This window comes from Formica exsecta, unplaced genomic scaffold, assembly GCF_003651465.1.
Source record: "Formica exsecta isolate Colony F162 unplaced genomic scaffold, ASM365146v1 scaffold122, whole genome shotgun sequence".
In the NCBI taxonomy this organism is placed as follows: domain Eukaryota; kingdom Metazoa; phylum Arthropoda; class Insecta; order Hymenoptera; family Formicidae; genus Formica; species Formica exsecta.
In genome coordinates this window covers 1,654,076-1,668,984 of record NW_021848556.1, presented here as the reverse complement: position 1 = coordinate 1,668,984, position 14,909 = coordinate 1,654,076, and the positions used below count along the sequence as shown (strand labels likewise).

The window sequence follows — 14,909 nt, the reverse complement described above, 5'->3', positions numbered from 1 at the left end:
AATTATTCTACCGAGATTTTTGCATGCTTGTGCATTTATATTTAGCGCATTTATATGACTGCGATGATTGATGCGTAATTGCATACCGTCATGTTCCAGTGTATCGTGCCTAGATAAATAAAATAATTTATCAGTCAAGTCCATTTTTTCTCTATTCTCTCTTTTCTTCTTTTTTCTTTATATATATATATATATAAGCGTGAAATATATTTCTTTTCTCTCACTAAATTAAATATATTATTTATACTTGAACACACTCGAATAATCGATTCAAACATTTTAAATAAAATTGCCGGTTGCTTTCCTTCGAATAGTGATGTAAACTGCGTTTTATTTGACGTAACGAAAATTTTTGAATCGTCTGATTAATCAGGACAAAAGCAGACAAAAGGAATTTAAATACATTTTATCTAATAAAGATTTCGTCGAATTGATTGATCAGACGCCGCGAAACTTTTATTACATCGAACGGAATCTATCGTTTTGTTTTGTAATTGAAAAATGGCGCGATATTTCAAAACATTAAGGCTGCGTTCGGAAATATCACCCGTGTGCACACAAGCGTCGTTCTATCTTTGTTATTTACTAAAAGTTGAACAAAGATAGAACGATGCTCGGGTGCTGTTTTCGAACGTACCGTAAAATGGTTTCCATCAAGCTGTTGAAGCGCAATGAATCACTACATCACTCGAAATAAGACAAGTTGTACGTTGTACGCAATAACGATAATCTTCGCAGATGTTATGTCACAATAATATAACTTCTTAAAAAATTGTAATAATTAACGTTTATTTTGCAGATTTTTTGCTATGATATAAAGTTAAAATTGTTGCAAAGAATAAAAGATAGAGGTTAAAATAACCTTCAAAAATGGCTAATGAAAGCTCACAAGGCAGTGGTGAGTTGATAAACCCTGCTGTCATGGATAAAATTCAGAAAACATCGAAGAGGAAGCTGGAAGATATGGTACAGAATATACCTATAACACCGTCGAATAGTATGCTTGGAAATATTGTGGAGAGAAAGTTTAATGAAAAATACAAGTTCAACAGCAATTGTGTTTCTACTGTAGAACATGAACTTGGATTCCCTACGGTTTTTAAATTGGACGATATCGAACTTACGAAAAAAGTATGTTATATGTCTAAAGCATGTTGTTTTTGCTGTTTTTCAATAAACTATATTATTTTGTTTGTAGAATACCAGTAATAAGCAGAATTTATTTCGGCAACATGTTTCAACACTGAAATCTGTGAGAGATGATTTAGCAAAAGTTCAAAGGAATGAATCTTTACATCATAACAAGGAAGAAGCAAGTTTTGTAACAAAGGATCAATTGGCTATTGAGATTCATCAAGAAAACTTGGCTAAGCTAGCTAAAATGAGCGAAGCAGAAATACTAAAAGAAAAGAAGATACTTGAGGACACTCTAGATTCTAAATTAGTACAATTTTTTAAAAATAGGAAAAAATGCGGAAAAAGTTTGATTGCAGAAGATACGCAAGAAACTATGTCACTTGCAGATAGAGCAATAATTGATACAGAAGTATTCATTGATAAGAAGCTGAAACTTTCCTCAAATGATAATAATGATACAAAAATGGGGAATAATACATCAAGTGTTTTAATCGGAAAAGAAACAGCAATGGATGTAGAAGTATCTAATGATAAAAAGACAAAACATCCTTTGAATGAGGATGATATAAACATGGACTACGAGGATGACACAATCAGCATACCGAAGTCATCCAAAGAGATATTAGAAACAAGCAAACAGAAAGGATGGCTGCACATGGATACACCTGAACCAGAAAAGTTGAAGTGGATGGAAGATTTGATGGAGAAAGAAAAAGACGAACCTGCAACAAATGAAGAATACAATGCAAGATTTGATTTTAATGGTTAATACTACATATATATCTATTCTGCTATAGCATTTTGATACGATACCTTTTCTCATATTTGTTTCTCTTTAAGGCCTCTTATTGCCATACAAAGATGAGAGCTTAACCTCAGACAAGGGACTTCACCATCATGGAGAAGAACCTGAACGTCCTGGATATTCCCTTCAAGAGTTGCTACAGCTTAGCAGATCTTCTATTCAACAACAACGGTGTAAAGCCCTTACGACCCTAGCTAATGTCATGGAGAAGACACATGAGGGCAGATATGACAAAGCTCTGCATCCTTCACCATTGACCGCATTAAGTCAAAAGAATATTCTATTGCTGTTGAGATTCTCGTTGGACGACACATCCGTAGCTGTAGTCACAGCGACTTTGCAGGCGCTAAGAGCTTTCTTGGTCAGTGAGGCAGACGAGATATGTCTGGATAGACTACACGGATTCGACGGATACGCGGAACCAAGCTTGATGCCCCAACTCGAGGAAAAGGACACGAGTAGCCTAAAGGATCACGAGTTGGCGCAGTTGGATGCGGTGGCTGCATTATTGAGATCCGATTTCCTGTTGCGGATTAGGTACTTTGTTATTGTTTTTAATTTATATGTACTTGATAATACTTTTTTATTTAAATGCTGGAAACATTATAAATCTAGTGGTTTTATGATTTTTTTTTTAAGCACTTAAAATGGGGAAGATAATTTAGGAATGTAATCTGTTTGTAGATACATTCTAAATGAGATGCATCCACCACCTGTCGGAGTAACATGTGCTTTAGAGATACTTATTCGCCTTGCGAGATACTCGCACACGACGGCGCTAAATATCTCATCCACGCCGTACTTGTTAGATACTATCATCAAAAATTTTATGCCATTGTCTATAGACAAATTAGGTATGGTGACTTAAATTCTTTTCAATACTTAATGTAGACAGTTTATCATTTTCAAATAAATTTGATTCAAAATTTTGTTTCCGAATAAATAATTTTGAAATAATTTGAAAACTTAGATTTTGTTTCTTATAGCAATGCAGGAGGCAATAAATAACGTTTACGGAATCCCCTTAGTTAAGGCAATTAAACTGTGTCGCGTTCTTGTTACATATGGTAAAAAGCCCGTCGCGCAGAAATTGAATAACTTCAAAGTTATCCACACCATCTTAACATATGTTAATAACGAGACGGGGTAAGATTATTTATGTATATTTTTATATATATAATGCGCGCGTTTATTATTTTGTTTTATTAAAAATTTAATGTACTTCATTAGGAAAGATGACTTACATCTCAGCATCGAGAGCCTGCGACTCTGGCGCATATTGTTACACTACGAAATAGGACTGGAAAGTGTCGCGGGTGCTCTCATATCACAATTACAGCTATTGTTGTGTAATCACGATATTCAAAACACGTCCAAAAACGAATTGGCCTACGAACGCGCTGCGGCGTTAATTGCTGTAGCGAGTCATGAAAGAAGTTTGCGATCGAACATATCTACACTGTTAAAGAAATGGAATACTCAATTCTCATCAGTATCCAATGCAACAGTAAGCATAATTATTAATTTATTTATTAATTTAAAAAATAATTAATCTCCTAAACATAAAATGTTTTCAATAATATATTTTATCTTCTATGTGTTTCCTTTTAATACTTTTCAATACTGTTATTATCTTAATACTATTACGATACTATGAACTGCGAAATAATCTAATGAGCAAAAAAGTAAAAGTGTTGTAAATTTCAGTGGGGTGTTATGAAATTGATGGCGGAGACTTTATGCGCCGTTGATGACACATCCGCATTCGAAACAACGTGTATATTCAACGAACACGTTTTCTCGAGACTTCGGTAAGTTTATTTCTTCTTTCGTATATCGAAAGAAAAATATTGTTTTATTTATACAGAAAAGAAGAACAACATTTAACGTATCTATCTTTTACAGTTCTAGTTCGAATTTATTGAGTAACTGCAACCCGGCAACGGATCGAGAACCGTCTTGTCTACCAAGCTTGGACGTTTACACGGAAAATGGAGAGCCGCAGCCGATTGTGTCGGTAAATTCGTGCATACCGTTCTTCGCATCAATGTTGAAAACGTTTTACAACCACTCTCGCATAGCGGAAATTCGCGCAATACTCGGACACCCGAATTTTTCCAAATACATACGGGACTTGGAGAAGTTCAATTGGAGTTTCGAAAGATCATGGTACAGCCGAACGGAATTATATCTCTTGACAACGGTGGTAAAAGCGGCGTCACTCCTGGGGAATACAATCAATAATCAGACAGCGCAAATTATATGGAAAATTGCCATCAAACTTGTGTCGACTTTGCCCGCGGACACGACAGATCACGTGAGGGAGCTCCTCAAGATCGCGCTGTCCAACGAAAAAATGAATTTGGAAATAATCATCAATGAATTGACCAAATTAGATTTGACTGCATCGGCCACGGCAGATCAAGTTAAGATAAATTTACGCTTCGATGCAGCGTCGCTATACGAGAGATACATCGTTCCAAACGGCGACTGGAATCAGGCAGCGATGCCAAAAGATTGGCTCTTTTTACCGCTTGTTCACATATACAACAAATGTAAAAGCGATATTAGGTTTCAGCCGGAGGATAAAGACAGCGTTTTGACGGTGCTGAGCTTGGCGTTAATCTTACCCGATCTCACGAGAAAGCTGTCACCCACTTTGCGATTCAGTAGACTGATACTAGTATATCTCTGCGACACGGTATATCTGGACAAAGACGTGTCTGTATTGCTGACGAAGATCTTGTCGAATCTGTTGACGAAATGCCATGCACAATTGGACTTCCAGGCGGAGCTGCCGGGACTGAGCTCCTTCACCGATCTGTTTACGGCGTTGTGCGAGCAATTTTGCTCGAATTCATATGGCGATGACAACTTCGCTGCGACGCTGCTGGTGCCAGTGGCGCAACGACATGATGCGCACTATCGGAAACTATTGTGGTCGGAACATGCGGCCGCGTTGCGATACCTGAGATTGCCGCCGGAAAAATTGCTGTTGTCCCTAAAGGATTATCTCTATCCGGAGGAGGAGGACGTGTCGCTCATAGATAGTTATATCACAGCGCTGGTTCGCGGAGCGATCAGAGAGACCTGGTGTCCGGTTCCATTCACGATCGCGCTACATCACTCGGCGATGTATCTAAGGCGCAAGAACAAACTGGCGATGCGAATGCGAACACAGATGGAGAAGTTGAGGAACAGAGATATCGCGGATAGATTGCTGCATTACGAACCATCGCAGTTATGATAATATAAGATGAATGCAAGAACGATGTGACTTATATGTGTATTATATATGTGTGAATATCTTGTTAAATCTTTGATATTTAAATGAAGATCTCAATATCGTCTTTCATAGTTCACCAGTTATCATTTTCTTTATGTAAGACTTTAGGTAAGACTCTCAATCAGTTATTTTCGATGAAAATGATGAAAAAAACGTGAATTATTTATCAAAATAATTGTCCTGTTAAAAATATTTATATGCCGTTAGTTTTTTTTATATAATTATTATGATTTTATGAGTTTTTTTTACTAAATGTAATTTATTCATTAGGATTTCTAAATAATCATAATTGGATACTTCGTAATTAAATTCATGTGTAACATGTGATTTATATTTTTTTATAGAATTTATTTCAATGGAAATTAGAAAGTACAGATATCTCATCGGTTGTATATATATACATATATTGCGTGTAAATACAGTAAGTAGATTTACACAATTTTAATAAAATACATTGAACAAGTAGTGAAAAAAAGAGAATAGAAATAACCTGCATAATTACAGTAAGTCTAGAGACGTTAATTGGTCACTTTGCTGATTGCCGAAAGTTTTCGAGTATTAAGGTGCGTCGAGTTCCTATAGCAATGCATCTGAGAATACTTCTAAAATTAATTCACGGACAGTATGTGTCCTATGTTTATCGCGTGTTCTAAATCCATCGAATCTCGCATTAACGAGATAGATTTCTCGATATAAAAATCCTCAATTTTTTGTGTGCGAGAATATGAAAAAAAGAGGCTAAAATTAATTCATATATGAGAAAAATAACGCTCAAGCGAACGTTATAGCGTTAACAATGCGCAAAATGCATTTTGTCGTACAGTTACAAAAGCTGACACCGCGCCGCTAATTCTTTTTTTCTTTCGATTGGAAAACATGTTCTATGCACGTACCACGGCGTATTGCGATTGATTCAATTAATCGTACAGTTACAAAAGCTGACACCGCGCCGCTAATTCTTTTTTTCTTTCGATTGGAAAACATGTCGTTCTATGCACGTACCACGGCGTATTGCGATTGATTCAATTAGATATTAATCCACAATCGATGACGCACGTTCGATACGTAGTATGTATATATATATCGATACTTAAGTATCCAAGTTATCGATATGCTTGCATTAGCTTTTGTTTTCATTAATTCTTGCGACAAAGACCTCTCGCTAAAGAGCTTAAATATCGATCAAAAACGCGTAATTACGTAATTACGTGATTAATTATTTCTTCCAACATGACTTTAAATTCTTAATGATTTATTCGATATAAAATTATATATAATAATGCAGTTATATACCACATATTGATTGCAATGCAATTAATGCACAGACATACGAGGTCTTGAAATATTTGTATAAAAGAGGAAACAAAAACCTTAATTTTTATACCGTTACTAATTCCTAAAGAAGAAAAAGGATTAATTTGCTTGATTTAAAATTTTTAATAATATATTTTAGAGAGAGAGCAGCGCGCAAAATCAGTTTTAGATTTTCTGTATAACTCAATCCACATCGTAGCGATACAATGTTGTTTGCCAACTGGCAACGATCAATCTCAATTATCCGTCTATCATGATAACATTTCCGCGAAATTTCTACGCGATTTATCTTTATTCTACTGAATTAAAAATATACTATTTCAACGAAGCTTATCAAGCATAATCTGCCATCTTCATTAATAGATTTCGTTTATCCCAAAAGTTCTATTTTTAACGTGTCAAAATCCTGGGCAAAACTTTCAGACTCCTGTTTCGTACACAATTAACCGAGAATTAGTTTATTAAAACTTATACAGATGGAAAATATGTTAGATAGTCTCGTCACCAGTACTCAGTCGATTTTATCTATCTTTATTTTTATTCAGAGTCCTCAGTCCTCGGAGTGTTTACGAATGTAGAGTATTATTCAGATTACGTGTCAACTTCAGCAAACATCGATTGCGGCGCGGCGTCGGGTTTTCTCATCGCCTATATAACAAACATATCGTAAGGATGACGACATCCGTCGTTCGTTAAGACTCTATGCCGAGCTTTCTGTAGGTTTCCCGGTCCACCGTAACGAGATGTCCTTCAACGCTGGAGCAATCGAGCTCGATACAGTGCAATCTGGCGCCCCATTCGCAGTGGCTCTGATCATCCAGCCGATAGTACTTGATCTGCAGGCATGTGGTCAGGTAGCCGGAGCCGAGTACTCGCATAGCGATCGGCAGGTCCTCCCGGTGGCCGCGCGTGCTTGCCGAGATATCCTTGGTGCTGTGATAAGCGCTGTAGGCACATGCCGTGCTGTCCCTTGCGCGTTCGATCGCCTCCACCGGTTTCCCACCGATACTCAGGGATCTGGAACAGAAAATCTGTTAGAAAAAATATAGTTTCTACTTTATATAAAAAAAATACGTCTTTAAAACTTATACACGAATTGACTTCATAATTATATTCACATATTATTTTTGAATTATTTCCAATTTCATAAGTATATATATGCTTTATAGAGAGAAAGAGAAAATTGCATTAAATTTGAGAATTCTATAAAATAATCCTTATATAAATTAAATTAAAATTGTATTAAAATAAAATCGAGTTTTTAAACATATTTGTGTAAAAGTTTGTGAATTATATATATATCCTTTTGTTTCTCAATGTAATATTTTATTAAAGAACTATAGCTTAAAATAATTATATATAAAGTTAAGAAATAGGAAGACAAAGAAAATCGATTGAGTTTCCTACATTTCTTTTAAAGCGCACGCTAGATGTGTGCATGTCTTTATAACGTCAAGAAAAGTTTTCTTATTGTATATTCTCACGCTAGCATTTTATGTGACCCATTTTTTTGGACAAGGCTGCTTATTTATGTTTAAAAGAATATTTTATTTGTTTATTTGGCATATATTATCTGCGAAAAGTGAGAAAGCTGGCAGAAGTTCGAACGGATACGATTGTAGTGATGATTGAAATGAGTTGAGACGGGTTTCACGACATAGTAAAACTTCTTCTTTTTTTAGAAGCGAAAGTAGATCTTTTGCATGGCACACAATCCATGTTGCAAAACATGTTGCCACATGTGTATATACTTTGGTGTAATATTTTTCCCATGCCTGGCGTAACGTCAAGATAAACGTAATTGACGATTATTATGTATATCAGTCATGTTCTATAAGTCAACTCATTATAAAAGTGTGTTGTGTTTGTAGCGCTTAAAAATAACGATCTACAAAGATAATAGAATTGTGATATCAAATCAAAACAAAGATGTTCAAATAGGAATTTGTCATTTAGTCTAAATAAAAGTTTGCCCTAAAATTTCAAGTGCTCTTAATTAATTGTGATAACTCAAAGTAGCCGGGCTTCGCAGAAAAACGCGCAAGTTTATAATTTATAGAATGACAATAAATATAATATAACATGCTAATTGATACGACCAAAGGCACGCAGATCATTTGCACGCAAAGAATACTTGAAATTACTATTTGTTGTATTTTTTAATTTCTCGACGCAAACTAGAGTCGTTTTAATTAACTAAAAGTCTGACATTTTTCCGACCAGGACGATTTCATATGATTTTCAATGTAAAATAATCATACATCGATTGCATCAGTTTTTGCGCACTTCTATATCCTTGAATCCTGCCTGGGTATGGCACTTTTGGATCTTACGTCAGTAGACCTTGTCGAGTTGTGTATTCTCGAATGCTTTGATCCTTAGCTCGACAGGTCCATATATCTTTAGAACGTGCCGGTCTAGTTTCTCATATGGAAACGAGGCGTACTCTTTGACTCAAGTTTTGATTGATTTTATTTTTAGAGCTTACAAGAATGCAACGACGAGTGCGTGCAAATGATCTGCGTGTCTGTGGTCGTATCAGTCGCGTGTATCTGTTTATCGTTTTTAGAGATAAATAACTGTCGTGTGGCAGGAATCAACACATTATCTACACGCAGACAAGTTCTGTTAGAGTCCTATACGCATATAAAAGAGAACGTGAGATATATCTAATGATAAGAAAAGCAATGAGAAGGAATCTGTATGTTTTAGTTTTTGTGGAGGCAATTCCCTTGAAAATCGCACACCTCCACAGCTTATTACGATTACTATAATTATATAATAAAATTATATAATTAGTAAAAAAAAGATATCAAGATATAAGTATATAAATACCGTTAGCTCTTAATTAATTGTGATAACTCAAAGTAGCCGGGCTTCGCAGAAAAACGCGCAAGTTTATAATTTATAGAATGACAATAAATATAATATAACATGCTAATTGATACGACCAAAGGCACGCAGATCATTTGCACGCAAAGAATACTTGAAATTACTATTTGTTGTATTTTTTAATTTCTCGACGCAAACTAGAGTCGTTTTAATTAACTAAAAGTCTGACATTTTTCCGACCAGGACGATTTCATATGATTTTCAATGTAAAATAATCATACATCGATTGCATCAGTTTTTGCGCACTTCTATATCCTTGAATCCTGCCTGGGTATGGCACTTTTGGATCTTACGTCAGTAGACCTTGTCGAGTTGTGTATTCTCGAATGCTTTGATCCTTAGCTCGACAGGTCCATATATCTTTAGAACGTGCCGGTCTAGTTTCTCATATGGAAACGAGGCGTACTCTTTGACTCAAGTTTTGATTGATTTTATTTTTAGAGCTTACAAGAATGCAACGACGAGTGCGTGCAAATGATCTGCGTGTCTGTGGTCGTATCAGTCGCGTGTATCTGTTTATCGTTTTTAGAGATAAATAACTGTCGTGTGGCAGGAATCAACACATTATCTACACGCAGACAAGTTCTGTTAGAGTCCTATACGCATATAAAAGAGAACGTGAGATATATCTAATGATAAGAAAAGCAATGAGAAGGAATCTGTATGTTTTAGTTTTTGTGGAGGCAATTCCCTTGAAAATCGCACACCTCCACAGCTTATTACGATTACTATAATTATATAATAAAATTATATAATTAGTAAAAAAAAGATATCAAGATATAAGTATATAAATACCGTTTAAAAAAAAAAATTTATTGTTTCCACGAGGACAATTTTATCCTACAGAAAAATTCCACTGAAAATGTAATATTTCGAGAGTCTAAACGGGGTTTAAGCAGACACACGTTTTATAGGATACATTGCCAGGCTTAGACATTAAAGATGCATGTGCAGGTGCTGCGCACCTAAAATAAGAAATGAGCCGGAACGAAACCGGGACGGATTTGCAGTCGCGGGCACGACAAAAGCGCGCACGGTCGACGTAGCATTATCGTTCGTAAAAAATGCAACACTCGACTCGTAACATCATAAGCTCGTCGGTCTGTTCACATTTCACGTCCTCTTGCCTTACTTCCGTCCGTGGAGGAATATTATAGCGAATAAATGAGGACGGCGAACTTTCCGGCGCTTACTGCGAAAGTTTAATCGTTGCATTAAAGAAGAAGTAGCGCATAGTGGGGATGGATATGAGTACGTTCTATTAATTATTCGGCAGGTAGAAGAATAATTAATAGAATACGTAATCAAATAATAACGTGTGGAATAAATCAACCGTTAATAATCTATTTTCGATTATTTGCGTCAAGGGACGTATAGTTACAATTATCGTGCTGTTATCATCGACTAGAATCGAAAAGCGGGCCGTACAGTGAGGATGCATCGCGTGATTCGGACTAATAATGCGGAGGCGGGCAGCTGCTTAAAATTCCACGAGATTCGGCGATAGCGTCGGGAAGGAAAATCCGATTTTCCATCGACGGGATTTTCTATTGTCAAAAAAAAAAAAAAAAAAAAAAAAAAACCAGGGAAACTGCTCTATTTCTGCCGCACCAGCACGCAAACCTTCGTGACTTTTCAAAGATCACGCGGACACTTCCGGCATCGTATTGCGGTGATTGCATTTCGGAATAACTGAAATATTTATGCGCGCCGCGCATTCATCTTCATCTCCATATTCGATTTCGTGTTCAACGCGTGTAAGTCGCGTAATCGCGTCTGTCTGTTATAAATCATTGTGAAATGTTGAGATGACAGTTGAAAAAGAGAAGGAAAGACCTAAGCTCGATTATCATGATAAAATCTCTTACAATTTTATCCCGAAAATTCTACTCAATAGTTTCCATCTCCCTTTTAACGTATACTCAATCTCAAGTTTCTTATTTGTCATTATTGTCTCGAATTTCGCGTCCCGAGTCTCTTGTGTCGAAAATCACAAATGGATTACAAATATAAACGATATTTCGTTTTAATTAAAATTAAGTTTTAATTAAGTCATCGTTTTTTTTTTGGCGTTAGTTTTCTCGGTAGACCTTGACATTTTTCGGATCATTTCGCGTACAAGCGATCGCATATTCTCCGCATGTAATTACTATTTGATGCCGTAATTACACGATATTTATCGGACGCTTCTCTTATTAACGCGGGGATATATATATCGCAATAAATAATACGGTAATAAAACTCAAACTCGGTTGAATTCAATTCCGTGACACGTATCTATTACGCGGAGGTTTGCACGATTGCAGCAGCGTACAAAAGACGCATCCATCATGTTGTTTCGGCGCTTCCGCGATAAGACGATCCCGGCGAGTAGATCATTAGTCGGGGCAAGTGTACCAGAGCCAGTTATAAGCAGCGCGAGCACCGTGTAGAATCACTCGATCGATTCTCTGAGGCTGAAATAAGTTTTGCAGTTCAAGGCAATAATACTAGTGTACTTTTCTCGCGCCCCCTCAAGGGGTCGTTACAGCTGGTGCATTCGCACGCAATTAAAGCTGGTAGCCCCCTAATGTGTCGTTACCGATTCGAGGATTGTATTTATTAGAAATTACATGCGGAAATTTATTACCTCACGCTGAAATAATCACGTAACGGAGTTTCGTCCTATTGTAAAGGCGACTCTTCTCGATAAAGGTCGATACTTGTTAGTTGTGTGTGAATCAATTCGCTTGTATCTGGTTCGCCGACTCTGTTGTCGTTTATTCGATTTTAACTGCGGGCTCCAACTTTCCTCCAGTTTCGAGTTCGACCTTTTAAGCCCCCGGCATGCTTTGCGCAATTCAAGCGTAACCCGGTTTGTTACATGTATTTCGTAAGTTTCGATTTCGAGGAAACTTTTACATTACAATATAATGTTATATACATATAAACTAGAACAAACATACAGAATATTTGTGTGTGTAAAATTAATAAATCTGCATTAATCTCACCTCTCACAAAAATCAGATCTCATCAATCTCGATAAATATCTGGATATATATTTGCTTGCTTAGAAATTATTTCAAGCAAGAAATTATTTCATTCGCGATAGCATAATTGTTTCAAATGGACTTTTAATTGAGGTTCTTATATATATAATTTTCTGGATCAATTTTTTTTAAAAGGTTTATTATAAAAGTTTATTGGATGAAGTCCAAATTATTTATTGCGGACTTTTTTCTAACAATCTAATGCGTTTCAATTTTTAAAAAATTAATTTTTATAGAAATTGAATGGCAAGAAAAATGTAATTAAATTATATTTACAATTAGTTTCGAAACTAATAATAAAAAAACATATCTGAAGATCTCTGTAAAGATTTTATTTCTATGCCTGGAAGAAAAAGAAAACAAAATCCACTAATATTGATAAAGTGTTGACGTGTTTAGGGGTTTACTCATAATAGGGTAAATTACTTTTAAAATTGCGTAGAATGGCAATTTTTTTGTCCGTTAAGAACTCGTGAAAGAATAAATGTGCATTTACACGCGCGTTCGGTAATCGTATTTATCTTCGGTATTATGGCTAAGTTGGCATTATTAGTGATTCTATATCCGAATATATATATGTGTGTGTGTGTGTGTATGTGTGTGTGTATGTAGTAAGAAGTCGTAGTCCTCGTCCCTAGAGCATAGAACGTGTTGAAATTTATCGCCAGCTCTTGCGTCGTCTTCGCGCTCAAGATGATCGTATAAATTTCTGATAAACTGCTATTAGTCAAATGCAACTTTTTCGCACAAGTTTATAGCCCCCTTTAGAGGGTAGTTATATAATATTTCCTATGGTTATTCAATATATCCCTAATAAAGTCGAATATAATTTCACGTTATAATAAAATTATATTCGGGTTCGTGCCACTTGTTTAGATTGATTAGCTGAAATCACTTTTTATTATAATAAATATTTAACCATAGTAATAAAACATCAATATATTTCATGTATGATATATTGAGATTTTATTAATACAGTTAGTTAGATTTTAATTATAATAAGAAACGATTAAACTAATCTATCAAAAAATATAACAAAAATTATATCATCAAATATACAATATCCAGGTTTGATAAACTCAGTAAATCTTTACATACATCTATTTTTTTAATTGAAACCGTAATAATCCAATAATCCAATAATCCAATTCATCTAATCATTCGCCATCGAAATTACGCGAGAGCCTCTTACCATCCCTCTAAAAAAACGTCTCTCGATTGAGATCACTCAATTTATGCATGAATGTGCATATATATTATTAATTGCATATTCACTGTACCCACTGCAGTAGTTGCGGCGGCTTGAAGCTGATGTCGAGTCGGTAGGTCGCCTCGCAGCTTAGCTTCACCGTCTTCAGTTGCCGGAATCTGGCGGATGTCTCCATCTTACAGTAGACCGGACCAGCGCCCGGTTCCCTCCTCAGGGACAAGGTCACACGAAAATGTCCATCGGCCCCCATTTAACCGCCGCTCAAATGCCCCATAATAATCGCCCGGTGTTGTGCAAAGTCTGCGGGTGTCCCACAGACAGATAAAGAAAGAAAAAAGAAAGGAAGATGCTAAGTGGCTCGCGTACGCATCAAACAACACGCGGTATCATGTCTGCATGTCTGACGCATCGGTACGTACTATCGGCTTAGCTGCAAGAAGAGGAGACGGTGCAACCTGCGCCGCGGGCGTCGCGACGCTCACTGATCTAGCGAGCAACGGTTTGACGTTTGCGACCCAAGACTCGGCGGCTTTCCTCCTTCTTCTCGCATTGACAACTGACGCAGATCTTCCCCAAAAGATCGACCAGCATTAAGCTCCCCGCAGCGATGGACGGAGGTTTGAGGATACGAAGGTATTCTACGTGCATGGGATGTTAATATTAGCATTTATAAGCAAGAGAAGGTAGACTTAAATTATAACAATCTAAAATTTGCAAGAAAAATAAATCTAAAAGAAATTTGCGATAAAAATAAATTTAAATTAGCGTGCTCTAAAATTCTTGGATAATGCTTGACTCATCAATATGCAATTATTTTTGTCTAAATTAGAATATCAATATGTCGATAGAAGGTATATAAATGAACAGTTCAACTTGCCTTCTAATATTCGTGGCCATCGATTACGTTTACTTGACAACTACGCTATGTATGGACACTGTATACATCAAAGTCATGCTTTCCTAATTGCTATTATTTATGTGATGTATAATGCATACATAATACATGGGCAGGGAGGACAAGAATTGCAGCTTTCTAAACAAGGATTATTACTAGGATTAATCAGAATAATGGCATGGATATTAGAATATTTGTAAGTAATTGGTAAATAAGAAAAATTTCCATAATCATAGATCCAAATTACCATAATAGAATAAAATAATAAAATAGCAGGATGTGGGATGCTATTTGAAATAAATTTGTCTGGATATACATTCATTATTATTTAAGAAAATATA

General features: G+C 36.0%; 2 protein-coding genes across 3 annotated transcripts; one reads left to right on the top strand and one right to left on the bottom strand.

Annotated features, from left to right (window-relative positions):
- The first annotated feature begins 629 nt into the window (after window positions 1-629).
- LOC115245587 (RNA polymerase II-associated protein 1) lies at window positions 630-5,703 on the top strand. The gene is given in 10 exon segments (XM_029823982.1): window positions 630-705; window positions 800-1,131; window positions 1,199-1,901; window positions 1,978-2,479; window positions 2,627-2,796; window positions 2,929-3,088; window positions 3,173-3,449; window positions 3,650-3,753; window positions 3,848-5,007; window positions 5,010-5,703. Coding segments are annotated over 9 exon segments (3,486 nt in total). The 5' UTR covers window positions 630-705; window positions 800-870; the 3' UTR covers window positions 5,159-5,703.
- A 454-nt stretch (window positions 5,704-6,157) lies between these two features.
- LOC115245595 (CB1 cannabinoid receptor-interacting protein 1-like) lies at window positions 6,158-14,868 on the bottom strand. Of its 2 annotated transcripts, none has more exons than XM_029824001.1 (2): window positions 13,744-14,868; window positions 6,158-7,573 (listed from the first exon to the last, which is right to left on the bottom strand). In XM_029824001.1, the coding sequence occupies exons 1-2, from the start codon at window positions 13,921-13,923 to the stop codon at window positions 7,235-7,237; spliced, it is 519 nt and encodes a 172-aa protein (XP_029679861.1). In that variant the 5' UTR covers window positions 13,924-14,868; the 3' UTR covers window positions 6,158-7,234. The 2 variants fall into 2 exon arrangements, with proteins under 2 accessions (XP_029679861.1, XP_029679862.1); XM_029824002.1 differs by having other exon boundaries at window positions 6,158-7,559; window positions 13,748-14,857.
- Window positions 14,869-14,909: the final 41 nt, after the last annotated feature.

Excerpts from the sequence above, each read along its gene's own strand:
- LOC115245595 (XM_029824001.1), bottom strand. The coding sequence starts at position 13,923 with ATGGGGGCCGATGGACATTTTCGTGTGACCTTGTCCCTGAGGAGGGAA. Across the intron at positions 7,574-13,743 it reads CGCCGCAACTACTGCAGTGG|ATTTTCTGTTCCAGATCCCT; the intron begins GTACAGTGAATA and ends TTTTTCTAACAG.